The sequence below is a fragment of the Strigops habroptila genome, chromosome 2, assembly GCF_004027225.2.
Source record: "Strigops habroptila isolate Jane chromosome 2, bStrHab1.2.pri, whole genome shotgun sequence".
Taxonomy (NCBI): domain Eukaryota; kingdom Metazoa; phylum Chordata; class Aves; order Psittaciformes; family Psittacidae; genus Strigops; species Strigops habroptila.
The window spans coordinates 97,980,013-98,007,021 of record NC_044278.2 but is presented as its reverse complement, the minus strand read 5'-3'; the positions used below and the strand labels follow the sequence as shown (position 1 = coordinate 98,007,021).

The 27,009-nt window shown below is 40.7% G+C and overlaps 1 protein-coding gene across 2 annotated transcripts in view; it reads right to left on the bottom strand.

The window, feature by feature from the left end:
- TRPC4 (transient receptor potential cation channel subfamily C member 4) overlaps nt 1–27,009 on the bottom strand; it is a 134,813-nt gene that overhangs the window by 67,480 nt on the left and 40,324 nt on the right. For both annotated transcript variants that reach the window (XM_030477059.1, XM_030477058.1), the window contains exon 2: nt 20,558–20,962. Coding sequence is in view for 1 of the 2 variants with exons in the window: in XM_030477058.1 (XP_030332918.1) it covers nt 20,558–20,935 (378 nt within the window). In the remaining variant the exon portion in view is untranslated. The remainder of the gene's footprint in view (nt 1–20,557; nt 20,963–27,009) is intronic.

The window sequence follows — 27,009 nt, the reverse complement described above, 5'->3', positions numbered from 1 at the left end:
GGACTAAATGTAAATGTATGAATGCAAAATTAATTTTTTTAGAAATAATGTAACTTCTTAAGAATGTACTCTTTAAATCTAATTAAACATCTGGAATCTACCTAAGTCCAGCAGATAAGATTTCATCACAAATTGCGTCCTTTAATATTTTCACACCCATGGTTCGGCTCAATGCTGTCAAGGTGTTTGATACTCATCTTTCAGATTTCTTTTCTCTGGAGTCTAACCACAGGTAACAGAGATGACAAAAAAGCAGTAGTACAAATTCGAGGTTCAGTGATGCTTATCTTCTGGGGTCCTAAATGAAACATTGACTCTTAAATGAAGTGTGCCTAAAAATCTAAAATATTAGTTCTGACATAAAATATATTAGGACCTCCAATTGAAATTCTAAATGCTAGACATATGAGGCCATAAAACCTCCTTCTTGTGATAAATTATAGGATGTGGTTCACAGCAAAATGAAAGGACTGGCTAGCCAAAATGAAACCCTAAGCATAACTTGAGTCTTTGTGGTGGGAAGGTTTTCTTAGGGCTGCAGATTTGAGATGGAAGTATCTTCTGTAAAATTCCAATTTATGTTATCATAATAATGCAATCATAAGGGTTGGAAGGAACCTCTGGAGTTCACCTAGTCCAACCAAGGCAGGGCCACCTAGAGCAAGTTACACAAGAATGTATAACCCTGTCACTTTTAAGGAGGCTTCAGCGCTTGCTTTTTTCTCTATATGGGAATTTTTCAAAGTTAAATTTACAAGTTTGAGTTATTTTCATTTTATTTTTTCCAAGTACAAGCTGAGTTTTCAAAGCCTTGGAGTTTTTATCTTTTTGCTTTTTGGGTTTTTTTTTTTGTTTTTTTTTTTAATCAGATACACTTAACCTACCCTAAGATGTGTGCCTATGGTTTTCTAATGCTTTTTCATGCTCATCTTTTTACACTGAATCAATTTGTGTGTCACAATAGTCACAGCATGGACTGATGACTTCCAGTCTCTGTGTCAGCCACATTGCACAAAAGGCATAAATAATACATATTAAGAAAAAGAATTACAATAGTAATTCACTGAAACCAACATCACTTTTCTAAACAATGAGGATGACTTGCATAACCACATGATACGAACAATACATGCTTAACACATCTGCAGAACATTTGAGCCAAAAAGCGTAAAAGAATTCAGCAATAGAAGCACTGAATGGCAAGAAGGAAATTGTCAGAAGGTCTTGTTTGCACTCTTAAACCCAAAGTATGGTAATTACACCTAGATCAATGCCCACAGATATTTGACCAATCTGCTCTTAAAGCCCTACAGTGGTGGGTGGATATGTTTCATCATTTCCAGACAATGTTTCTGATACTTAATTTGTTTTATCTTTGTGTATTTAAGGTTATAATGTCTTGTCCAAAAAGTGTGGATAAAGAGAAAACATTATTTCTTACTACAGTTTCAGTTTTTTCTTTTAAACAATCATTCCTTCAGGCTTTCCTTACGGGGAATATTTTCTAATTCTCTGAAGCTTCTTATTTCTTTCTGCACATTCCTTACCATTTCTGAGGATAACAGAGGCCAAATTCATAGATATTTTATCATCTGTGCTCATTCTGATGTGACCAAATATGATACTGACTTTTGCACAATAATATGATATTGTCCAGTCTCTTTCAGTTAGTCTTGTTTTAATCCCCCCTGCAGAACTGGGGGAAACAATTATCTTAATTGTTTTCAGTTCCAGTATATACTTGGTTGATTATTTCTGCTCTGCTTATAACCCTACACTTTTTCTTACTGAACTGTTTTACAGAAATAATTTCTCTTGCTTGCCCAAACCATTCTGAATTCTAACTGTGTCCTGCAATAACCTTGTGATCCCCCCAGCTTTTTGTTGTCTACAGATTTAACACACCCTCTATTTCATCTTAAATGTCATGAATGAATATACTCATTGGGATAGACCCCTGCAGAATTGCTTGTTTCATCCCTCTGATTCATTCTTCCTCTTTCACTAAGTAGCTGGCAGCTACTCTGAGTATGGTTTTCTTAGACTGTATTTTGAGTGACAGTTTATGAAATCTTACAAAACTTGAGCTATATGGCATGTACTGCTTTTCCCCAACATAACAGAGCTTGCTACCTGGTGAAGAATGTAAATTATACTGTTATTACAAGATTTGTTCTGGAAAAATCCTGGTAGGCTGCTATTCATGTCTATGCTTTCGTCTAGGTAGGTACAAGCAAACTATTAGTTCATTTTCTTCAGGATCCTCCCTGGTGTGAAAAAGCATAAACTTCTTTTACTTGAAAAAGGAGAACTGAGAATTGAAAGAAAATTATGTAAAATTAATTTACATCAGTTTCCAGATAGAATCAGTGTAAAAAATATTTGAGTTGATAGATTTAGGGCACACATTTCTTCAGTGTCACTGATTACAAAAGGCTTCTGTGCTTTATTACTCTTTCCTTTTTTTTTTTTTTTTCTCTGTATCTCTGGGAGCTGATCCAAAATACAGCCTGTACTGGTCATTTTCAATTAATGTTTTCCTGTGAGCATTATTAGTGGATGGATATGCCCTTCCTTCAGACAATGTCAATAGCTTGAGCAACAGTGGGAAATTATGTCAAAGTACACACTCAGTAAAAGACTGTCAGCATATTTTGAAATTGTTTCCAGCTCTGAAACTCACACCTGCTCTCTCACCGCATATCTTTTTGAAACTAGGTAAAGGAGTTTTTCAAGTAAGAACTGGGCATTGCTTGAGTGAAAAGTGATAAGCAAACTGTTTTTTTCACTCAAGGACAATGAAAGAAGAAAATGAAAATGGTTTGGAAAGGTATATGAGCGAAGAAAGAAAAAAAGAACTTATTGTGGAAATGATTAAAGGATAACTCGAATTAGTCATTTGGCATCATAATAAAGCTCTTATATGCCTTTCTCAAAGTTTGCATGATGAGCAAAACCAATATTGAAACTTTCTGAATGTTCAAAGTAGACCTAGTGGAGTCCTTCCCAACTGAATGTTTCTAAATGGATGCATAGATACACACAGAATAATTTATAAAGAAAAAATCATTTTAGTGAAGTTTATGCTTGACATTCCATTCCCTGAGAACGTCTCTGGTCTGATTAGAAAAATGTGGAAAAGATCTTGCCTTTCTCTATATTTTGCCTTCTCCCAAAATGGCTTCAATCATTAGCTGGGGAGCCAGGAGGAAACTGACTTGCTTCTCCAGTGAGATCTTGAGCAAAATGTAAGAGTTCTTAAAATCCGAGCAGGATCTAGAAACAGGAAAAAGCATCCCACTGGATAAGGAGTGAGAAAGATGGTTTTTGAAAAGGAACTTTTGCAGAAAGAAAATTAACAGATTGATGGCCTCTCTAGGTATCAACAAACTGATTAGCAGATACAAGCATCTCAGAAGGAACGGTGGGAATTAGCTAAACTTCTTTACAGCTGATTGCAATTATTTAGCATTGCAAAGTAATTTGAGATATCTTTACAGCTGGGAAGTAAATTTAATGTCTGAGAAAATTAAAAGGGTTATGCTCTTAAAGAACAAAGTGGGAACCAGGCAATTTGCAAAACAAAGAAAAATGGTTTATATCTTTTCAAAATATGAGAAAGGAATATAAAAGAGTATGCTAGGGACACAGAAACCTCATAAATCTGCAAAGGATGCAGAGAATTGTCATAGCAAGCTCTTTCATAAGTATATTATTCCTGGTATATTATTCAGTGGTTTTCTATTGGGCAGCAGCTCTAGTTTTTGAACCATACTGTAAGTTTTCCATATTTTGCAGATGCAAAACAGAACATGTTTCTGAAGTAGACTGAGGAGACCAAGGCTCATACAACTACACTAGGATATGCTGGGAGTTGAAGTTCTTTTGAGAGGCAAAGGACTGGCAATGCGATTTTATTACAGGTTAATGATATTCTCATCTGTGCTTAATTCCTTACACTATAGACACTTTGAGATCCTCCCTGCATGCATGAATCAATTGAAAAATCCTACTTCTTATGAGGGTTTGGAAAGATGTAGTGGTAAACAACAGACAATTGCTAGAAGTATTAAAAATCCTTTTCGATTTCCACTGCAAAGGAGAAATGGGAGAGGCATGCATTGTTATCAACTGTCCTTTACTGGGAGAGACCAGGAGCAGAATAGTTAAGAGTATTTAAGGGTAGATTGCTAGAAAGAAGCCTTTGAAACTGGTGCCAAGAGGAATGGATTGGTTCAAATCCTTTAATAATGTGAGTTCTTGTTTCAGGTTAGTCTTATCTTAGTGTTGTATTCCTCTTGAGCTTACTGACTGATTGCAGATCTTGATCTGTACATATCTTACACACATGGTGCCTCCTAGTAACGAATGGGTAAAAAGGTATTCTTAATGTGTTTAAGATATGGGAAGATTTTTTCTTTGAGCTTATGTAAGTATATGTTTATTCAATTCAGTGCATGATAGTGACAAAGGCTTAATAAGCAGAGGTTTAAATGAGCAGGGAAGAGAAGTTTCAACTTGCAATTGGTGACATAAACCTAATTGGTAGCAAATAAAATGGTGGCAGACCTTTTTGCATTTTCTGCAAATATCCAGCTGCATCTCGGCAGTACATAATATGGAACATAAGGCTTCGGAGATAGATATGTCAGTTTTCCTTTTTTTCTGTGTTCTGGTTTTGTCTGGGATAGAGTTAATTTTCTTCTCAGTAGCTGGTACAGTGCTGCGTTTTGGCTTTAGTCCGAGAACAATGCTGATAACACGCCGATGTTTTAGTTGTTGCTCAATAGAACTTACCCTGATCAAGGACTTTTCAGTCTAATGCTCTGCCAGTGAGGAGGGGCATGGGAAGCCAGGAGGAAGCAGAGACAGGACACCAAACTAGCCAAAGGGGTATTCCATATAACAGCACATCATGCCCAGTTTATAAACTGGGGGGGAGTCACCCAGAAGGGACTGCTTGCTGCTTGGGTTGGGCTGGGTATTGGTCAGTGGGTTGTGAGCAATTGTGTTGTGCATCATTATATTATTTACTAAAAGGTTCTTATCTCAACCCACAGGTTTTTACATTTTTTCTGTTTCTCCTTCCCAACCCACTGGGGGAGGAGAGCAAGGTGCAAGTGAACAGCTGTGTGGTACTTAGTTGCCAGGTAGGCTTAAACCATGACATTCTGACAGAAGGCCTCACACATTGTGACAAGCTTACAAACTTAGATAATATTTTATTACCAACCCTCAGTAATATTTTAATTGCTGAATTAAAAAGGGAAATAATTTTGCCTTCTGCCAGTCCAGGGTGAAGATGTAGAAGATATGTATCCTGGCACTGGTCTAAAGGACAATTAAAATACTTCTGTCAGCACAATATGTGACATGTGTATCCTCTATCCAGAAAACAGTGGTGACAGGCTAATTTGGTAGTCTCCTAATAAAAGTAAGCTTCTGTAATCACGTAATTGGACTCTGTTAGTCCCCCTTCTGACTTCCGACTTTGTTGTGGCCTTCCAGTTACATGTTAAGAGGAAGGAATATTAGCAATACTAAATTCCTGAAAGTTCCCTAAAAGAGATGGGTTACTGGGATCTAAAGAAAGTTCTGGAGTGTGAACCCAACTATATGACTAGATACTAGAGAACTTATGCAAAAAAAGGATATTATGAGTGCATCATTCTCTTGGAAAGCTTTGATGAACATTCATAACATTAAAACCAGATGAAATCATGATGCACATACCTGTGTGGAAATCAGATTTCATACATTTAATTGCTCACAGAACAATGTGACAAGGGATGCCCTATGCCAAGAGCAAAGTTGATGGTCAAAGGTGGAGAATCATACATGAGCAAGCTTCTTGACAGTGGCATGTTTCTGTTTTTTATATTTTCATAGTGTTTTCCCACAGCTGAAGGTTCGGAAAGCCATTCATTTTAAAGATGAGTAGGTATGATTGCATGTTTGACGCTCGAAGACTAATGTTCACTTCGAAAAAGTCCTTTGAATTCTACTCCTCCTTGCATACATCTTAAGAGGTATCTCAACAGGCAAGTTCCAGGTAACCATTTCAGCACAGTGGCTCATTCAAGGAAGAACTCTCAAATGGCTCTTTGAAATCTTTTTCAGTGGACCACTTTGCAGCACTAGATTGTCTGGAAGTTTGTGTGCATCAGGAATTGCTGTGCCTTTGAAAGATTTTCTTTCAACAATAAGGCTCTGGTGGTCCTGTTCCTAAAATCTTACCTGGCTTTCTGCATTGGACACTGTCAGAGAGAGGATCTGTTGTAGATGAAACTACAGGATAGATTTACCTCGAGATTTAATCACCTAATTATGGGCTCTATATGTGAATTAGGTTTTTAAGCTCCTGATATAAACAGTGGAAAACTAGGGCTCATCTCAACAGCCCCCATGTAGCTGTCTAGTATTATTTCAGATACCTCCAGCTGTCCTGTGTGACCTCAAGTCACCACTCCGCACATGCACAGATCTCACACAGGTACTGTGTCATAACTTCCAGGACCACACATGTCCCATAGATATACTAGAATGCCTCACATTTCACTTACCCACTACATGTGAGCCTCCCAGCTGGGCCCCTGGTTGATGCAGTCAGTAGGGTCCAGATAAATATTTTTTTAGCCTATGGTAGACACTTGCATTTGGTCAGCAGATCGTCTAGCTCTTCACTGACCTTATTGGAAGCTCAGATATCTGGCTTATATATGAACACTAAAGGAGAGATTCAGGTATCTACATAGGCATCCAGTACCATTTAGCATACCCTGAAGAATCAGAGATCTACAGAGATATGACACAAGACCTACTGGAGGGTCTCACTCCTTTGCAGCACAGGTGAAGGACCGGCAGGCTGCCCTGATGTAGGAGACATCTCTGCATAGACTCCTGGCTCTACTGCTACATTGCATTCAGCTTCAGGCATCTGAACTGGGAGCTGACTCCCACCCCTTACATACATATATCTGTATACATATATTGATATATATATCAATATATAATATATATCATATATTGATATATATATCATATATTGATATATTTATCTGTTGGAGGGACGGTACGGCCCGGCACAAGCAATCCAGGAGGTTCCTCGATTGTGTGGAAGACAACTTCCTCTTTCAAGCAGTAGAGGAGCCGACGAGGAGAGGTGCCATGCTGGACCTTGTGCTCACCAACAGGGAGGGACTGGTTGGAAATGTAACGCTCCAGGGCAGCCTTGGCTCTAGTGATCACGAGATGGTTGAGTTTGAGATCCTCAGGACGGTGAGAAGAGCGTGCAGCAAGCTCACTGCCCTGGACTTCAAGAAAGCAGACTTTGGCCTCTTCAGGAACCTCCTTAGTAAGGTTTCATGGGATACAGTCCTAGAGGGCAGGGGGGCCCAAGACTGCTGGTCGGTATTCAAGGATCACCTGCTACGTGCTCAAGAGTGTTGCATCCCGACTAGAAGAAAGTGCAGCAGGAGGGCCAGGAGACCTCCATGGATGGACAAGGAGCTGCTGAGGAAACTTGGAGGGAAAAAAGAAGCTTATAGAAGGTGGAAGCAAGGACAGGCGGCCTGGGAAGAATACAGGAGCATTGCCCGAGAAGCTAGGGACCAGGTTAGGAAAGCTAAGGCCCAGCTAGAATTAAGTTTGGCAAGGGATGTAAAAGATAACAGGAAAGGATTCTATAGATACGTAGCAAATAAAAGACAGGCTAGGGACAATGTAGGCCCTCTCCAGAAGCTATCAGGAGAACTGGCTACCATGGATTTGGAGAAGGCTGAGGTTCTTAATGACTTCTTTGCCTCAGTCTTCACCAGCAAATGCTCTGACCACACAACCCAAGTCTTGGAAAGCAAATGCAGGGACTGTGAGAACGAAGACCTTAGGCCCACTGTAGGAGAGGATCAGGTTCGAGACCATCTTAAGAACCTGAACGTGCACAAGTCCATGGGACCTGATGAAATCCATCCACGGGTCCTGAAGGAGCTGGCGAATGAAGTTGCTAAGCCACTGTCCATCATATTCGAAAAATCCTGGCAGTCAGGTGAAGTTCCCGATGACTGGAAGAAGGGTAATATAACCCCCGTTTTCAAGAAGGGGAAGGTGGAAGACCCGGGGAACTACAGACCAGTCAGTCTCACCTCTGTGCCTGGCAAAATCTTGGAACAGTTTCTCCTGGAAAACATGCTAAGGCACATGAAAAACAACGAGGTGGTTGGTGACAGCCAACATGGCTTCACTAAGGGGAAATCCTGCCTGACCAATTTGGTGGCCTTCTATGATGGAGCCACGGAACTGATGGACAGCGGCAGAGCAGTTGATGTCATCTACCTGGACTTGTGCAAAGCATTCGACACTGTCCCACATGACATCCTTGTCTCTAAATTGGAGAGACATCAATTTGATAGATGGACCACTCGGTGGATAAAAAACTGGCTCGATGGCCGCACGCAAAGAGTTGTGGTAAATGGCTCGATGTCCAGTTGGAAACCTGTAACGAGTGGTGTCCCTCAGGGATCGGTGTTGGGACCGGTCCTGTTCAACATCTTTGTTGGTGACATGGACAGTGGGATTGAGTGCGCCCTCAGCAAGTTTGCCGACGACACCAAGCTGTGTGGTTCGGTTGATACGCTGGAGGGAAGGGATGCCATCCAGAGGGACCTTGACACGCTTGTGAGGTGGGCCAATGCCAACCTTATGAAGTTTAACCAAGGCAAGTGCAAGGTCCTACACCTGGGTCGGGGCAACCCCAGGCACTGCTACAGGCTGGGCAGAGAAGAGATTCAGAGCAGCCCTGCAGAAAAGGACTTGGGGGTGTTGGTTGACGAGAAGCTTAACATGAGCCGGCAGTGTGCGCTTGCAGCCCAGAAAGCCAACCGTATCCTGGGCTGCATCAAAAGAAGCGTGACCAGCAGGTCGAAGGAGGTGATCCTGCCCCTCTACTCTGCTCTTGTGAGACCTCACTTGGAGTACTGCGTACAGTTCTGGTGTCCTCAACATAAAAAGGACATGGAGCTGTTGGAGCGAGTCCAGAGGAGGGCCACGAGGATGATAAGAGGGCTGGAGCACCTCCCATATGAAGATAGGCTGAGAAAGTTGGGGCTGTTCAGCCTGGAGAAGAGAAGGCTGCGTGGTGACCTCATAGCAGCCTTCCAGTATCTGAAGGGGGTCTACAGGGATGCTGCGGAGGGACTCTTCCTTAGGAACTGTAGTGGTAGGACAAGGGGTAATGGGTTCAAACTTAAACAGAGGAAGTTTAGATTAGATATAAGGAAGAAGTTCTTTGCAGTGAGGGTGGTGAAGCACTGGAATGGGTTGCCCAGGGAGGTTGTGGATGCTCCATCCCTGGCAGTGTTCAAGGCCAGGTTGGACAGAGCCTTGAGCCACATGGTTTAGGGCGAGGTGTCCCTGCCCATGGCAGGGGGGTTGGAACTAGATGATCTTAAGGTCCTTTCCAACCCTTACGATTCTATGATTCTATGATTCTATATAGCACAGATCTTCTCAATCTGTTTTGTCAAGGGTAAAATCATTAAGTGTTCCCTGAGAGGCTGCTCTAGGCAGACAAGATACTGATTTCTTTATATTGCTCCTTTAATGTTTATAAATTTGTTAACTTCATAAGTTAAATTGCACATCTAAACACAAAGATAATTTGCTATGGGGATGCCTAGACCTTAGAAGACAAGCCTACCTCAATCAAAAAAGGTTCTATTCGTTGATCCTCTTGGTCTTCTTAATTTATACAACTGGCCTCAGAGATGATTCTTAAGCTATTTTCAAGTACAGAAAGGCTGTTAAAATCTTTAGTTGAAACTATCTTTCCAGCTGTTGAGTTGTCAGGAAGTGAAAGCAGGTAGGTTTTGCAAACAGGATTCCAAGCATGGAAACTTATGAAAATTACAGTACAGGACCACTAACTATAGAAGGCAGAGATTTTGGACCTTTTCTTTTTTTCTTTGTATTCTGTCCCTATTCTGATTGTAAGCTTGGGTGAGTGCTGTAAAGTGGGGCTCAACAAGTTTAAAAGAAAAGAAATCAGTGCTGAAAATGTGACTTCTTGAGGAGAAATCTGACTTTTCCACAGACCTCATTTTTGCATTACCCTTCTAGAGATTTTGATTTATTTTAGATTTTTCTAATGTTTATTGCTGATCTGCATTCATCTCCTTATGGTAGAAAGTACTTTCATTTCCAGCATGAGCTGAAAACATGAAGTGTGAAAAAGGCAGCAAATAATGACAGAAAAGCACTTAATGTTTCTGAATGTTTAGGGTTAGAAGGTACTTAAGGTTTAGGCAGAAGTTACTTAAAGTTTAGGTAGACATTTGGTTCACCAATTGTCTTTGAACTAAATTTGTATTTGTCATCATTAATATTTTCTGAACTTCTGCAAACTGCTAAAATGGAGGATGAGATTCACTGCTGGTGACAATGTGACTGGTAACAGTCATGATCAACAACAGTACCTGCCAGGAATCTAAGAATCTTGCTAGTCAAATTTATTTTTTTTTAATGTTTCCAATAAAAAATTTCTCATAATTTTTGTACAGGTCAAGAAACTATCACAGTTCCCCATATTTCTGCATGCTTGTTTTGTCACTGCTTCAACTTTACAATATTGTGACTTAGTATTTGTTACAAGGTGATGGCTGCATATTGTAGAACACGTTGCCTACCTCTATATCGAAATTGCTAGCAGCTCTATTTGATGGCACCCGCATACCAGCTTTTGTTATCCTATGATTCTAGAGTCTTTCTTTAGTGATTGTCACAGGTTTTTCTACACAGCCACCCACCCTACCTCCGATGCATATAAACACAGACAGTTTGGGTTTATTGCCAAGACATAATGACACTTACAGGCAGATTTTTTTGAACTTAAAAACAATCAGCATCCCTGTAAAAAAATCAAAGAACAATACTTTTGTAAATCCATATCTCCATCTTATATGCAATTAGTAATCTCCACCTTTATGGTACACCTCTCCTTAAAAGCTACATGTTGTTTTCATGTGCCCAAATGATTATATGAAGACTGAACATATGGGTAGACTACTATATCTATTTCATCAGTAAACTGAAATATCCTCTACACAGCTTCTCTCATTCATCTCTGCCTATTAATATGTTAAAACCTGTCAGAAATTTCTAATTAATCAGATGCTATTGGGAAAAAAAAAACCAAAAAAACCACAACAAACTCAGCTACCCACTCAGACAGCCAAGAGTGGGAAGAACCACCTTCCTGCTCTCACATTCCACTTCAAGACTGTGTACTTCAAGCCCAACAAAATAGCTTTGCATTGCCTCCTCCATACATATCACTAGCTAGACTGTCATTAATCAGAACATTGCAAAAAGGCACTTAGTTCATCAACTTCTGTGAAAGACATTTTCAAAACAAAAATGATGTTTTAATCTCAACAGATGAAGAGCATTACACAAGTAATTATGACTGATATTTTCCAAAGTTATTGGAGAGAGTTTTAGATAAGAAAAACTACAAGGCATCATGCAGTGCTCATAAAATCTTTCACTTTCTTTCTGCCCCTGCTTCACCAATATAAATCCCAGTTTGGAAACTAGGTGAAAATCTGAAAAACATCTTAAAACAAAAGGTCCAGTATCTCTGTAGTTTAACTCCATTGCAGGTATACTGGGCCTACAACCTGTATACGTTCCCTGGTCTTCTCCATGATGACCCACACTGTTACCAGGAGGAGGTACAACCACAACACAGCAACTTTCCCATGTACACTACTGGGTTGTGGGCCAATGCAGGGCTGGGAAAATGGTATCATCCCATGAAGCATGGAAGGAAAATAATTGATGAAGCTGACTAAATGCTCTGCTCCATAAAAGGAGCCTGACTGAGACTGAAGCTGGGCTATGAGCACAACTCCAAAGATCACTGGCTTCACCTCAGGACCCTGAGATTCCTCAAAGGGCAATTTCAAGAAGTTCAAAGATACTAAGAGACATGAAACAAACAGAGTGGGTGATGAAGCCACATGTGGGGAATTTCCTAGGAGATAGGAACTCTGTCAGACTTGATAGGAGCTCTATCAGTAGAGCAGAATCTATGCTGCCAGGATTTCAGGGATGGAAAATGACTCTCCGGGCTCTGTGCCGCCTTCATGCCGTTTCCTGACTTTTCACCTTTAGACTTTTTCTCTATTTCTGGGAACGCTGCCAGACTGAAGACACTTTGCCTGCAAAGCTGTCTAGCTTTGCTGTCTGTATCTCTTCCACAGATAGCTTAGGTGTGCGCCTGAACATCCACACAGCAGCCTGCCCCAGTGGCCTACAAACTATACCATGCAACATCCTTAACACATCTCACACAGGACCATTCCCTCCTCCTGGGTGTTCTCTTATATCCTTTTCATTCTCCCCAAAACTACATGGCAATACTAGAAAAATCAAATGGTGAGACAGATTTTGGTATAGCATCAATCATTGTTTATTCTGATGAAAATTGTATGCAGTAGATTGCAGTGAAAGACAACTTGTATTGTCAACACCTCCTCTTCTGCCTTCCCACACTCCAAATAATTATCGATCAGCTAAATGCGTCAAGATTTATAAAATATAAGTTTAGCGTGTGATAGCAAAATAATGCCCCTGCTCTCTCCACCTCCAAAAAAGTCCCAGGATATCAAGCTTTCCTAGTGATCCACCCGGATAACTCTCCTGTCCAGGAGTTCTCAGTGGCTGCTAACACACTGAGCAGCACACAAATGCCAGAGCAAGCTCTGAGGCATTGGTCTGCCTATCATCCAGGTCAGGGGGCTGAACAGACCTCCCTGTAGCTTTCTGCCAGCTCTTTCAACACCCAGTTGTGGGATGATGACTGATGTCTCCCTGGGTGAAGATGCTGCCACCACACACCTTTGGGCTTTAGAACGCCAAAATGTCCTAGATCCTCTTGCTCACACAGGGTTAAAATGTCCCTGGCAAGCATTGTGCATGTGGCATACAGCAGCATTAGGATATGTTTCGCTGGGTTTGATTTCTGGATTCACATCTGGATTACACGGTACCAGACTCCATTTCTTTAAATGTAAAAACATATAATCAGAGCTTGTTGCCCTTACTCCCTACACAAAAGTTTTATCTATTTCATTTCAGTCCTTTCCCCCAGAAATAAAGACTAGAACATACCATACCTTTTACTCAGCTGCTCAAGAATATCCCAGTTGTAAAGCCTACCATGACCAGAGAGACTAGTAAAAAGGCTCTTAAATCATAGAATCATAAGATATCTCAAGTTCGAAGGGACCCATAAGGATCATTGAGTCCAACTCCCTGCTCCTTGCAGGACTATCTAAAAGTAAATTGTATGGCTAAGAGCATTGTCCAGATGCTTTTTGAACTCTGACAGTCTTGGTGCTGTGACCACTTCCCTGGGGAGCCTGTTCCAGTGACCAATCACCCAAGCTGTGTGGTTCAGTTCCAAGCTGTGTGGTTCGGTTGGTACGCTGGAGGGAAGGGATGCCATCCAGAGGGACCTTGACACGCTTGTGAGGTGGGCCAATGCCAACCTTATGAAGTTTAACCAAGCCAAGTGTAAGGTCCTACACCTGGGTCGGGGCAATCCCAGACACTGCTACAGGCTGGGCAGAGAAGAGATTCAGAGCAGCCCTGCAGAAAAGGACTTGGGGGTGTTGGTTGATGAGAAGCTTAACATGAGCCGGCAGTGTGCGCTTGCAGCCCAGAAAGCCAACCGTATCCTGGGCTGCATCAAAAGAAGCGTGACCAGCAGGTCGAAGGAGGTGATCCTGCCCCTCTACTCTGCTCTTGTGAGACCTCACTTGGAGTACTGCGTACAGTTCTGGTGTCCTCAACATAAAAAGGACATGGAGCTGTTGGAGCGAGTCCAGAGGAGGGCCACGAGGATGATAAGAGGGCTGGAGCACCTCCCGTATGGAGACAGGCTGAGAGAGTTGGAGCTGTTCAGCCTGGAGAAGAGAAGGCTGCGTGGAGACCTCATAGCAGCCTTCCAGTATCTGAAGGGGGTCTACAAGGATGCTGCGGAGGGACTCTTCCTTAGGGACTGTAGTGGTAGGACAAGGGGTAATGGCTTCAAACTTTAACAGGGTAAGTTTAGATTAGATATAAGGAAGAGGTTCTTTGCAGTGAGGGTGGTGAAGCACTGGAATGGGTTGCCCAGGGAGGTTGTGGATGCTCCATTCCTGGCAGTGTTCAAGGCCAGGTTGGACAGAGCCTTGGACCACGTGGTTTAGGGCAAGGTGTCCCTGCCCGTGGCAGAGGGGTTGGAACTAGATGATCTTAAGGTCCTTTCCAACCCTTACAATTCTATGATTGTATGATTCTATGATTCTATTCTCTCAGTGAAGATCCTTTTACTTCATGTCCGATGTAAAATTCCCCTGATGCAGCTTCATTCCATTTTCTCATGTCCCATTGCTGGTCATCAGAGAGAGAGGAGACCAGCACCTCCTCCTCTGCTACCCCTCTTGAGGAAGTTGTAGACTGTTGATAAAGAAGGGTTGCTCACAGTCTGTAGAGAAAATTGAAAATACCCTTATAATCTTCCCAAGGAGGTCCTAGAACCTGGTAGTGAAATCAGAAACTTGAATCCATAGCTCTGAATGCAACACAAACCTAACAAGGTTTGCAGAAAGCATGGGAGCTATGGGAAGAATTAGGATGGTGGAAGACTATTTTCAAAGTGAGTATACATTACTTTGGGTTAGGTGAGCATTTCCAGGTCCACTGTAACCAGGTGGCACTGACAATCCCTGCTATGATCATCCCAGTCTTCATTAACTTGTATCCTTAAAAAGGTAGTAAAAACTTATGAAGGTGCTGAGTTGCTAATTCAGATATCAGTATCTTCTACTGCTTCCTAACCACATATCAGACTTTTATACCCTGTCTCTGGTATCCATTTGCAATATGCTCTTCATGAAGGAACACGCTGTGTTTTTCAGTCCTTCAGAAATATCTGCCTGTAGATTTTAAGTTCTGGAAGTTTGTGCTTTCTTTGTTCTAATATTATTTTTTTTTCCCAAAATTTAGACAACATATTGAACTTATCTGTTCCTGGGCCTTTGACACACTGCAGGAAAATCCATGAAAACCAATGAAAAAAACCTCTCTATACCATGGACTTGCATTTTTAGAGGCAAACACATTGAAGAAGCTGAGGCCTGGCTTCCTAGTTTGACTTTGACTGGCATGACTGAGCCTGCGGGGGTGAACAAGGAGCAGAAACAGAGGTTGCAAGTATGAGATAGAGAAATTCAACACGTATAACATTTCTTAGCACAATAAGTATAAGACAGGTATTTTACATAAAGTATTTTATCATGTGACTTCACTTCTTGTACCAGGACTGCAAAACGGCTATGAAAGTTGCAGGAGATAGACATAGTCTGTTTTTAGCTTTCTACTTCCAACGTTATGCCAGAAGTTTCTTCTTTTCTCAGCACATGGTGTGAGACCACACCACACAAAAGGAGAAAGGAGTCGAAGCTGATCCCAAAGACCACCTGTGTTCCCTTCAGGAAATTAAATGCACATTTCACAGCTTTCTTGCAGAGATGGGGTTAACTGAAGCAATTCTTACAAAGGTTTTCTATGCCAGGGCATCAGAAATTATGCATTGACTGTTCTGCATTGTCTGTTCTGCTAATGCTGAACAAAAAAGAGATGAGAAAAATTTAGATAGCCTGTATCTAGCTGGGACATGCTGGAAACACAGAGATGATGTACAAGCAACTGATGCACTACTGCCAGAAAGATCTTCCTGTTAATAAAGAAACATGTCTGGACAGTGGACTGGAGACAGGAATATAAGTCTCACTGAGGACACCAGCACCTCTGGGGAGGACACTCTAAGGGTGACATTTGATCTGTGCATCCAAAGCATGCACAGATTAAATTATCTGCTATACATGAGATTTACCTCCCAGACTGCCTTGATGGCTACGAACTTTCTGGTTCCAAACTGACAGGAAGAAAACTGCAGCAGCTGCAGTCTGTCAGCTTCCACCTTCTTACCATGACCCTTCCTCCACACCCAGCAGTATTTTCACATTAACGGACTTCCACACCACAGAAGTAGAGTGAACCAAGGACATATCACTGTGATCACTTCTCTCCCTGTCCCATAGTTCTCCCTTCTCTAGCAATTCCCTTATGTTTGCAAATGCCAGTCTGGCCCTAGCATGGTATTTTTTTCAGACATCTGCAAAAAGCTGTCCCTAGGGTGTCCATCTATAAAAATACCCACAGCATCGCAAGATCAACATCGAACGGTGAACAGGGAGTCATAAAAGCACTACCATGTGCTTTTGCTAGTCAGGCAATGCCTGTAAACATTGGAGTCAGGTTCCCATGCTCTAAACCTAGACTGCCAGCCTATACAATGCTACACAGATTCAAGTTTAGTAACTGAAACTTCAGCTTCACTTATGTGCTCTGTAGCATCTTTAGAAGACAGCTACACCTCTGCTTCAGTCTTCCCTGAATATGCATGTGTATCTAGGTGGTTAACCACCCAGATAAAGATCAGTGCCTGGGTTCCTCAAGCATTATAACATGCTGTGATTTAGATAAATGTATTCTACTCCTTTTTTTTAGTGCTACCTACCCCCCATCCCATCTGTAGATGCTGCATTGCAATTTTAAAAGATAAAAAGGTTTTCTGCAGATACTATATTTTAAATAACAGCTTTTTTTCCCCTTTTGATTTGGCATTCAACTATCCATCAGGGTAAGCAACAAGTGACTTGGCAAATAATTCAGGACATATGGCTTTGAAGAACTGGTAATTTAAAAGTACTTGGACAAGTTTCCTCAACTCATTCACCTTAATTTGTGTTATTCACTTTAACATGTGCTCTATCAGCTTGTACAGCTAAAAAACGTGTAGAAAGTATAATGCAAGTGACAAAATAACCTTTTCCTGAGTTGTATTAATGTGTACCACAAAAACCACACTCACAAACTGAGTAACAGAGGGAGACAAATCCAACTCAAAGCTGTTGAAAATGTATGTCTCAGCTGTAGTCACCAGGTGGCACCAGTTGTATTCATATATTGATAACTGGCTTCAACCCACTGTAACCCATATGGTCTTGGAAATGTAAAGCACATCATGTATGGATATTAGGTAGAGACTAATAGCTGAATGGTCAGTAAACTAGAGAGTTTAGACAGAACTTTAACAAAATCTGACTGTTGGCTTTTCTATGTTTGTTTGTTGGTTGGTTATTTGTTTGGGTTTGTTTTTTTTTAATTTAGTGGCATCTCCTGATTTTGAAGATAATGGTTGGAAAATTTCAAAAAATGCCAAGATGCACTATTTTAACTAAATGTATTGATTCTTGGTCAGAATTGACATCTTGCAGCTTTCTGTTAACACAAGAGGATATTTTTCTCTGGCTTTCTGTCATCAAGTTCTTGAATTAAGGAGGAAATCCTATGCTTAAAAATTCTTTTGTTTTACAAAATAATTATATTGTTGTATGAGGGTGAATCTGAAATTAGCTATGTATAACGCTTAGTATATTATCTCATTAGCATATAATGAGATAATATATACTATATACTAATTCTATAATAATATATATAATATACTAATGATATATACTAAGAAATAGTGAAAGCCAGTTCATTTACTTCTAAATCATGAGTCATATCAGGTTTTTATGCATTTGAGTGTTCATAACTTTCATCACTAATGAAATATTTGTGAATCTAAACTGTTTCTCGAGCTTGGCAGTATTTAGCACATACATTTTTCTTACTCCTTATTATCTGTCTCCTCTGTGAATAACTTTTCATCAGAAGCAAAACAAAGAAAACGAGCAAAAGGGTAAAATCTTGACCTCACTGAATCAATGGCAGAACTCCCACTAACTTCAACAGGTCAGGATTTTACCACACATGACCAGCTTTATACACAGAAGGAAAATCAAACAGGCAAAAATACCATGTTATTAAAAGCACAGAGTCTGAAAATGAATCATCATCTAAACAATGTGGCAAATGTTTACAAATAAAATAAAAAAGACAAGTTGTAGTTTTAAAGAGTTTTAAAAGGAACTTGATTCTCCAGGGGAAAAGCATTATCTTTTTATCTAAACACTGAAAATACAAATTTTAGTATACAATTCTAAGCATCCACATTTTGTATCTTTAGCCTATTGTAACAGTTTTTCAGCCAGCAGGTACTTTTGATTATATTAAATACAAACAGTTGTATCCGCTTCATTGCAGCATTATTGAAAAAATGTAATCCATATTTACATTCTCTTCAGCATGACTTATTCTTAAAAATGAACCAATGTGATTATCTAAACATACAACATCCATAGAAGCTTAATGGTTGTTGGGGTCCCCAGCGCAAACAATGGCAGGCGCATATAAATAATCTTTTTAAAGACCACTTTTTGCAAGCACGGATTGCAAGTAATATTTGAATTTGCAGTGAGCAAGCCTAGCCTTGTACAGACAAAAAAGGGAGATGTTTCTGTTCAAATGATTCATGATTATTGTTCATGCTTTACAGTAATAGGAAGACCCTCAGCAGTGTAACCAGGGGAACCAAGTCATAGAGGGATAAGCAGTACTCTTCATTCCAGCCAGCAGCGGACTCTGGCACTGAAAAAACATACTTGAGCTAACCTCTAGTTTGGAGCCAAGCAGTTTGTGGCTAATTTAACACTGTAGTATGCACCCAAAAAGTAAGTTTATCTTTCACCTGCTGCAGTGTGAAGCTCACCTAAACCAAGTTTTACTATTTGTATTCAAGCGTTTCCATTATAGCAGCTGTGCCACATATCAAAAATTAGTCTTGAAAATCTAAAGAACAGCCTGAAATTTAGGCACCTTGTGTAAGGTAAATTTGTAGACTCTCTCTCTAGCTAGTCCAAAAAGTGGTTTATGCCATCTTACAAGTAATCAAGAAAGACATGAGTTGCTTTCCAGGGATCTCCATTTTCCTCCATTGGTAACGAGAGCTCCGGCAGCCAGATCAGAGGTGAGACACAGCTTTGGATGGCTACCATCAAGTGAGATGAACTCCAGCCTGCAAATGGCAACTTCCACTATAGAGGCTAGAGACTGAAGGCACAATTGGTTTAACCAGCTTGGCAAAGGGCTGTGCACTGATCCTTCCAGGTCATAGTACATTGCATTGAGAAATTCCCATACACTGTATTCTCATCTGTGCTATTAGTTGAGAAATAATGAAATGAGACAAACATAAAGTGAATCTAGTTTTCTTCCCTTTCTCTGACATAAATCTGTTGTCACCATAAAGGAGTTCTGTTTTTACTGTCTAGAAGAGAAGGCAGACACACACATTTGTACAAAGACCTACTATATTTGTTTCATACCATAATAAAAGAAAGCATAGAATTCATGTTATTTTATCAGCAAAAATTATACTCTTCACCTATTATCTGCAATTCTATCTATAGCAAGTACCTTATATTGTAATTAGTGTATTGTATTCATTATCTGTGAAAGGGCTGTAATCATTTCAACATACCACTCATTGACATACATTAATACAGTACCTATAATACATGAAAAATGAAATAGATTAAAATATATCTATTTTTAAGGTTTTTCTTCCTGAAAGAGTCCTAGTAGTATCAGAATTTATGGGCTATGTTATCCTGTTTCCACTAGGTTCTTAAAATGAGAAGGATATGCAAGAGTCTAGCTACCTCCTAGAAATGTCTCAAGGCATTGCAAGGGGAAGCAGGAGACAGGGATAAAGGGAGATGAGTTTGTGCCTTTTTAGCTGTACATGATAGGATGGATACCTACAGGAGACAGGGCTGAAGTTCTGATCAACTGAGTCATGTCTCCCCGTGTTTCCTTGCAGAGTGACCTCCACATGGAGGGGCTGAAACCTTCATTGATTTAAAAGGGAGTTTCATAATTAATTCAAACAGACCACATCTTACCACCACTGTTCTCTTTGGAATGATTTGTATCTTTAAATGATTAAGGATTTCCCACTAATATTTGAAGAAATAATGTTACCATGTCAGGGGTCTCACAAGCAAAACCTAAGTTGGGGGCTTATGATAAAGATGGAGAAAGACTTTTAACCAAGGCCGGTTCTGGCAGGACAAGAGGCAACAGTTTTAACTGGAAGCGGGTGGGTTTAGACCAGACAGAAGGAAGACATATTTTATAATGAGGGTGGTGAAGCATTGGAACAGGTTGCCCAGAAAAGTTGTAGATGCCCCATCCCTGGCAGTGTTCGAGGCCAGGTTGGATGGGGCTTTGAGCAACCTGGTCTAGTGGAAAGTGTCCCTGCCTATGGCAAAGGGGTTGGAACGAGATGATCTTTGATGTCTCTTCCAACCCAAGCCATTCTATGATCCTATGACATCTAAATAAAAATGAATACAATGCATAGAGCATCAAAGTCATTGATTTTCTGACTTTAAATACTTGAGTGCAAGGATGATGGTTGGTTTTATTTTTCTTTTTGCTTACTCCCTCACAATTCTATTTTCATTAGAGCAGACTATAAACCTAGAGAAAATCCTGCACATACCTGTTTCTCCCCACTGGGCTTCTTGTGGTTTAAAAGCAGCTCCACGGCACCAACTACCTCCTTTCGTATGGCATGCAGCAGGGCGTCTCCCACATATACATTAAAACTTAAGAGCAGCTCAATGAGCTCAAGGTTCTCATTTTCAATTGCAATAAGGAGTGCAGTTCTTCCCAGGGGATCAATGCAATTAATATTGATCTTGAAATAAATTTCTGCTTCTTCCAAAGCTTTCTTTACACTGGCATAATCTCCTTTCTCCACAGCGTTCAGATAGGCTTTCTCTGAATGAGACAGTTCAGATTCTGCCCGTACAATACGAAGAGGGATACGATCTCTGTAGGGAGCATTGACACTTCTTTTGTAGTAGAACTGGGCCATATTTTATGCCATTCTAACACTTTGTCTCTGCAATATGAACAGAAAAATTAAATCAATAATATATTGTAGAAGTACGACACACCAAATTAATATTTGCAATATATAAGTATTTAAAACTCATACTAAAAAGTGATGTTGAAACAAGTACAAATGGCCTCTATCAACAGAACTTGTAAGATCACCAGCAAACATGGAAACCAAAACATACAACCAAGTTGTTGCAACTTACCAAGTCAAAGCATACCTGTCAGCATACCATTCAGTTGTATGTATTCCTTAAACCAGTGGCAAGCATGCAGTTATATGATACAACATAGTTTGAATCAAATGCGTGGCCCACTTCATCCTTAATTTCTTCATGAATTTCTACTACCTCATGTTTCCCATAGTTTAAAAGTATGCTTATACATAGTTGCTGCTGTTCAGTAGACTACAGGGCCCTTACAGCTTGTAAGCTTGCTTGTGGTAGTGGTTATGTCACTTGAGATTGGTTCAGTTGCCCATCTAAGGTACCTAGGCCTCTCTGAGATGCCCTAGTTATCTCACCTACATTCCAGCATGGCTTGGGTCTTTTAGAAGGCCTGTGTAAATTCGGTACCTCCATGCAACTGTCTCTGACATCCTACACAACCCAGGCATCACTCAATGCTTGTGTGTAGACAACTCAATGGAGCCCTTCTTATCTGTTTCTTTATCTTGGGCAGAAAGAACATGTTAAGAGTTGGAATAATTATTCTGAGTGCTGCTAAAACACCCTGATTTATCTGTGGCAGGCACAGATTACACAGTTGCGTGGTGAGCCTTCCTACTAAGATTTTGATTCGATCACATATGCTATCAGAAAAACATTAATATATAATACTTTTCCAACCAGTACTTACAAACCTGTAAATTTTCATTCAAAGCCTAAAAGTAAAAACTAAATCCATATGAGATAAATTGCCAAGGATTGGTAGATAATAATAGTAATGGGTTTGATTCAAAACTATTAAGTTGTAAACTAGAACTAATACTGAAACACTGTAACTGTAAAACAACTCTAAAGTCTTACATATAATAAAGCATGTAATGCCTCTGATTTTACTCTGTATGTTTTGTGCAAGGACTTTGCAAAAATAATTCCTTCTAACGGGATAATTTTCTCCTGCCTCTATCTTCTACCTGAAAATAAAATATAAATTAAAAAAATATGAAATAAATAAAAGAGGGAAGAGAGGGAAGAGAAAAAATTTACTTCAAAGAACAAAGAAAAAGCTACACAAAAAATATTTCCTTTTGCAATTCAAACAGAGGTTGAACAGTGCATTAGTCAAGGAACTGTAATGTCTTGTTATTTTCTCAGCTGACAATGCAAGCTGCAGTAACCCACTGCCTTTTCCTCTTGCCACCAGGCAAATGGAAGAGACCTAGGAGACAGGGGAGGTTGGAAACAGGTTACTCCTTGGACTAGATGGCATATTACCCCCCGCTTGCATCACCTTCCTTAGTACCCCTCTACAATAGATACAAGGCCTTGGTACTTCAGGATCAGCAAAGTGAGCAAGATGATGACAAGAGATCATGCATGTCAGAAGAGTTCCCACAGAAGAGTCGGAGAACACCTCGTATTACGACCAGCTGTACTAAAAAAGAAAGAAGAGTGGTGGCGATTGGTGACTCAGCTCTGAGGGGAACAGAGGGCCCCGTATGTTGACCCGACTGGACTCACAGGGAAGTCTGCTGCCTCCCTGGAGCCAGGGTAAGGGACTTCACCAGAAAACTCATCTGGTACAGCCCTGTGACTACTACCCTTCCTTAGCCTTCCAGGTGGGCAACGAGGAAATCTCTTCAAGAAGCCTGAGGGGACTCAAGAAGGACTTCAGGGCCTTGGGGCGACTGGTTCAGGGTTCAGAATCCCAAGTAGTGTTCTCGTCCCTCCTGCCAGTCACAATTAATGACAGTGGCAATGGCTACATCAGAAAAATCTCATTAATTAATTCCTGGCTCCGTGACTGGTGTCAGTGCCAGAATTTTGAAGGTTTTGACCACGGGTCAGTCTACACAGCACCAGGCCTGCTGGCGGCAGATGGGGTACGCCTGCCCCAAAGGGTAGGATTCTAGCCCAGGAGCTAGGAGAGCTTATAGAGAGGGCTTGAAACTAGGTTCGAAGGTGGAAGGGGATAACACAAGGCTCGCTAGAATGAGCCAAGGGGTAGCGTGCCGCTGTTGGAGTCCAGATCCACAGGGTAACTTAAAAAGAGGGTTCGCTTCCCGAGGTCAGGCAGCCATGGTTTGTGTTCAGTTCTGGGCCCCTCACTGCAAGAAAGACATTGAAGTGTTGGAGTAGGTCCAGAGAAGGGCAACAAAGCTGGTGAAGGGTCTGGAGCACAAGTTTTATGAGAAGCGGCTGAGGGAACTGGGGTTGTTTAGCCTGGAGAAAAGGAGGCTCGGGGGGACCTTATCACTCTCTACAACTACCTGAAGGAGGATGGAGAGAGGAGGTGGTTGGTCTCTTCTCCCCAGTAAAAAGTGATAGGACAAGAGGTATCAGCCTCAAGCTGTGCCAGAGGAGGTTTAGATTGGATGTTAGGAAAAATTCCTTCACAGAGAGGGTGATCAGGCATTGGTATAGGCTGCCCAGGACAGTGGTGGAATCACCGTTCCTGGAAGTGTTCAAAAACTGTGTAGATGAAGCCCTCAGTGACATGGTTTAGTGCTGGACTTGGCAGTCCTAGGGTAATGGTTGGACTTGATGATCTTAAAGGTCTTTTTCAACCTAGTTGATTTTATGATTCTTTCTCAGAGAGGAATACTGAAGCTTTTAAGCCTGCTACCAGAGCAAAGGAGACAAAGACTGCTTTCCACTCACTGACATGAACTTCTTCTTTGAAATGACGGAGCACAAACAATGTCAGCCCAGCCTACACGCTGTAGGCAGCCAGTTTGGGGTGGGAAAGATAGAGAAGGCAGTAACACAGACAATGATCTTAATGAATGACTGCACCATCCACTTGAACTGACCTCCCTGTCTCCTTGGCTGGTGTTATTCTCCTGGGTAAATTCAAGGAGCTCTCCAAAATAATCTTCAAGAGAAAGTACTTCAGTGTCATATGACTACACAGAAGGCCTCCTTCCAGCATTTTCAACAGTAGCACTGGCCTTACGGCCTGTGGATATGATCCTGCAATGTTCATACAGCACAGCAACATTTCTCACGAGACAGGGGGAGTGGGCTATCCCCTGCTCAGGGAGAGGGTGGGCAGTCTTTCTCCAAATAAGTAAAGCTTGGGAGAAGAAACAGTATACAATTTCTGCCGAGTTATCAAACTATGGTTGGGCAGAAAGGGTCTGACTGTACAAGTTGACTTAATAAGGAAAGGGGAGGGAAGGCAGAACAGCTTGGGGAATAAGAACAGGAGTATAACTTGTGGGAATTATGCTACAAGTGGCGATGGCTTAATCTACACTTCAGGATATGTTTATGTGCAGATCCACATGTCTTTTCACGCTTCACGGGGTGAAGCTCCCTGCAGAATGCTGTTTGCCCAGAAAAGGGAGATTTGGGGCAGACTGCCCAAATACCATTAGTAAAGACTTGCTAATAAGAACACTGCAATGTGGATCCATTTTCAGATGCACAAGCTAAGCCACTCCAATTATAAGTTACAACACTTTCTAGTGTTTAGGGCCAAAGTGTTTCTGCCCTGACATTGCTTATTCAGAGACATGTGAATCAGTGCATTTTAATATATTTTACTAAAAGCCTTCATTAAAAAATTAAATCAGGAAAACTTATTACCTAACCTCAGCTACTAATAATAACACACTAACTCAAGTAAAAACAATTATAACAATCAAATCAAAATCAAATTGATATCAAAGAAAACCAGTTAGCCTCAATCGTAGACAATGTTCCACAATTTAATTAGCTAGATATCACAAAATGTAGTTATATAAGTCTAGAAAAGATGGTCAGCCATTGGCTGTAAACACCAAACAAAGAATTTGATTGAAATCAATCAAATATATAATTTGGTTAGTTAACTAGTTAACGCCAAAACCTAATTATTATCTGAACCAAAGCCTAACAAAAAAAAAAGGTATTTTTTCCTCAAGAAATTCTATTCTTATGTGATGACTAACCCCTTCCTGCCCTTGTAGCAATGAAGACTTCAAAAAATAGAAGAGAAACCCATAAGTCTGACAACTCCTATTTACCAGAAGTCATAAAATGACAGTTTCATGTTACTCAGGACCTTTAAATGTATAGCACAGAACATACCTTAATGAACAGCTTGATGAGGTATTATGTAAGGCTGCTTAAACCCAGGGGAACATTTCTTTCCAGAAATTTGCCTGCATGGCCAAATTGTCACTTATACACATGCCTAAATCACAGTTCAGGATTAACAGTCTCCTGCTAAATGACAATAGGAGTGAAAAATATAAATAGTAACAATAAGAGACTTCTCATTGCTAGGAAGTCATAAAACCAGACAGCTGTCATGTGGATTCCCTGGTTTACAAAGGCATGTCTATTACAGCGTTTTACAGATCCCTGACCTAGCAGTAATTATATGAGCTTGGTAATAGCTGAAATACTTTCAACACCCTTCAGGGAGTTTGTATTTTCTTCCTTGGGTAGGAAAAGGTCATAGAATCACAGAATGGTTAGGGTGGGAAGGGATCGCATCTTGACATGATTTCCAAGTGGCAGAGGATTAATTCTGCACTCTGTTAGGCCAGATTTTCACTCACCTACTTTAAAAAGTAGTCATTCAGATTTATATCTGGAACTAGAGAGCAAGCAGTATCATTTTGAAGCATCTGTATTAAGGCAGGTCAAGAAAAATCAGCTTTGCTTCCTGGTCCTGAGCAACCAGAAATGGAAGAAGCTTCCTGAGTCACCAAAACCAGCCTCTTTGTCACAGGCAGCTCTCTCAATCTTTCTTTCAACAGAGCAGGCTCCCTGTAAAAGTAGTTGGGATCCCCCTGCTTGACCCACTTTCCCCTTTGCTGCTTCTGTGATTGGTAGTGGACAAAGCTTTGTTTCTCTGACAAGTTAACTTCCTCAATCCTAAATTAGGTTCAGCTGTTGATGACTGCTGACAGGATTATCCTTTCTCCAGAGTATTTTGGGAAAAATGCTGTCCTTCCTTTAGACTTCATTTTGCCAGGCTATAAAAAACCTGGGTCTTTTACAGCTCCAGCCCATTGCTTGCACACTGATGCCACCTCAAATGCCTAAGGGTACTCTACCTGTCACCCAGGTGCTGCCCTGAAAAGGCATGGGTCCTCTCCAGCGCTTCTGTCACACCTGAAATCCCTGGTACCCTCAGGCATCCGACTGGTAATAGGTGTTTGCACGTGGGCAGCTGAATTGAATCTTCAGTCTCCTTCCATGTTTATACCATTTCTTTGCCATATCATATTTCTGGAGTGCCCTGAAATGCACCTGTTACTCCAAGACACACTTCCCTACCTTCTCATACAATGATTTCAGTAGCTGTCTATCTCATGCTTAGATATTTTGCTTGATTAAGTTCTAGACCTATGACTGCCTTGTTCAAGACTGTATCATAATTATCACCTTTAATCTGCTGATAACTTGTGTTCTTTTCCTCCTCAGCTTCCAGTGCAAGGAAAAAATTCTTTTATTTTATTACTCTATAAATGCTTAATATTATGATTTTCACTGCTAGATAGATTAGATTAACCTTTACTTCCTACAACAGTGAAATATCTGGTCTCAAGGGCAAAGCAAAAGAAACCTCATGATGCATGTACTTAATTCTGCAATGATGCATATATACATACACATAAGAATTTTTTTCTTCCAGCCTTGCAGCAATCAGCTTCCTCCCAAGTGCTTGAGTTTTAGTCAGTTTTCTCTTTACTTGCATGTATCACACAGGTCTCTGCCTCTGTTAGTACTCAGTAAGTCTGGCCCCGTGACCTCTTGTAGTTATGAATGTCAAAATTTCTCTGTGAACCACATGAACTTTATTCTGGAAAACTTTGTTCTAAATACACATGCCACTATTTTATTAAGAAAGTTAAGATCTCCAGCACCACGGGTGGCCCAGAGAAGAAAG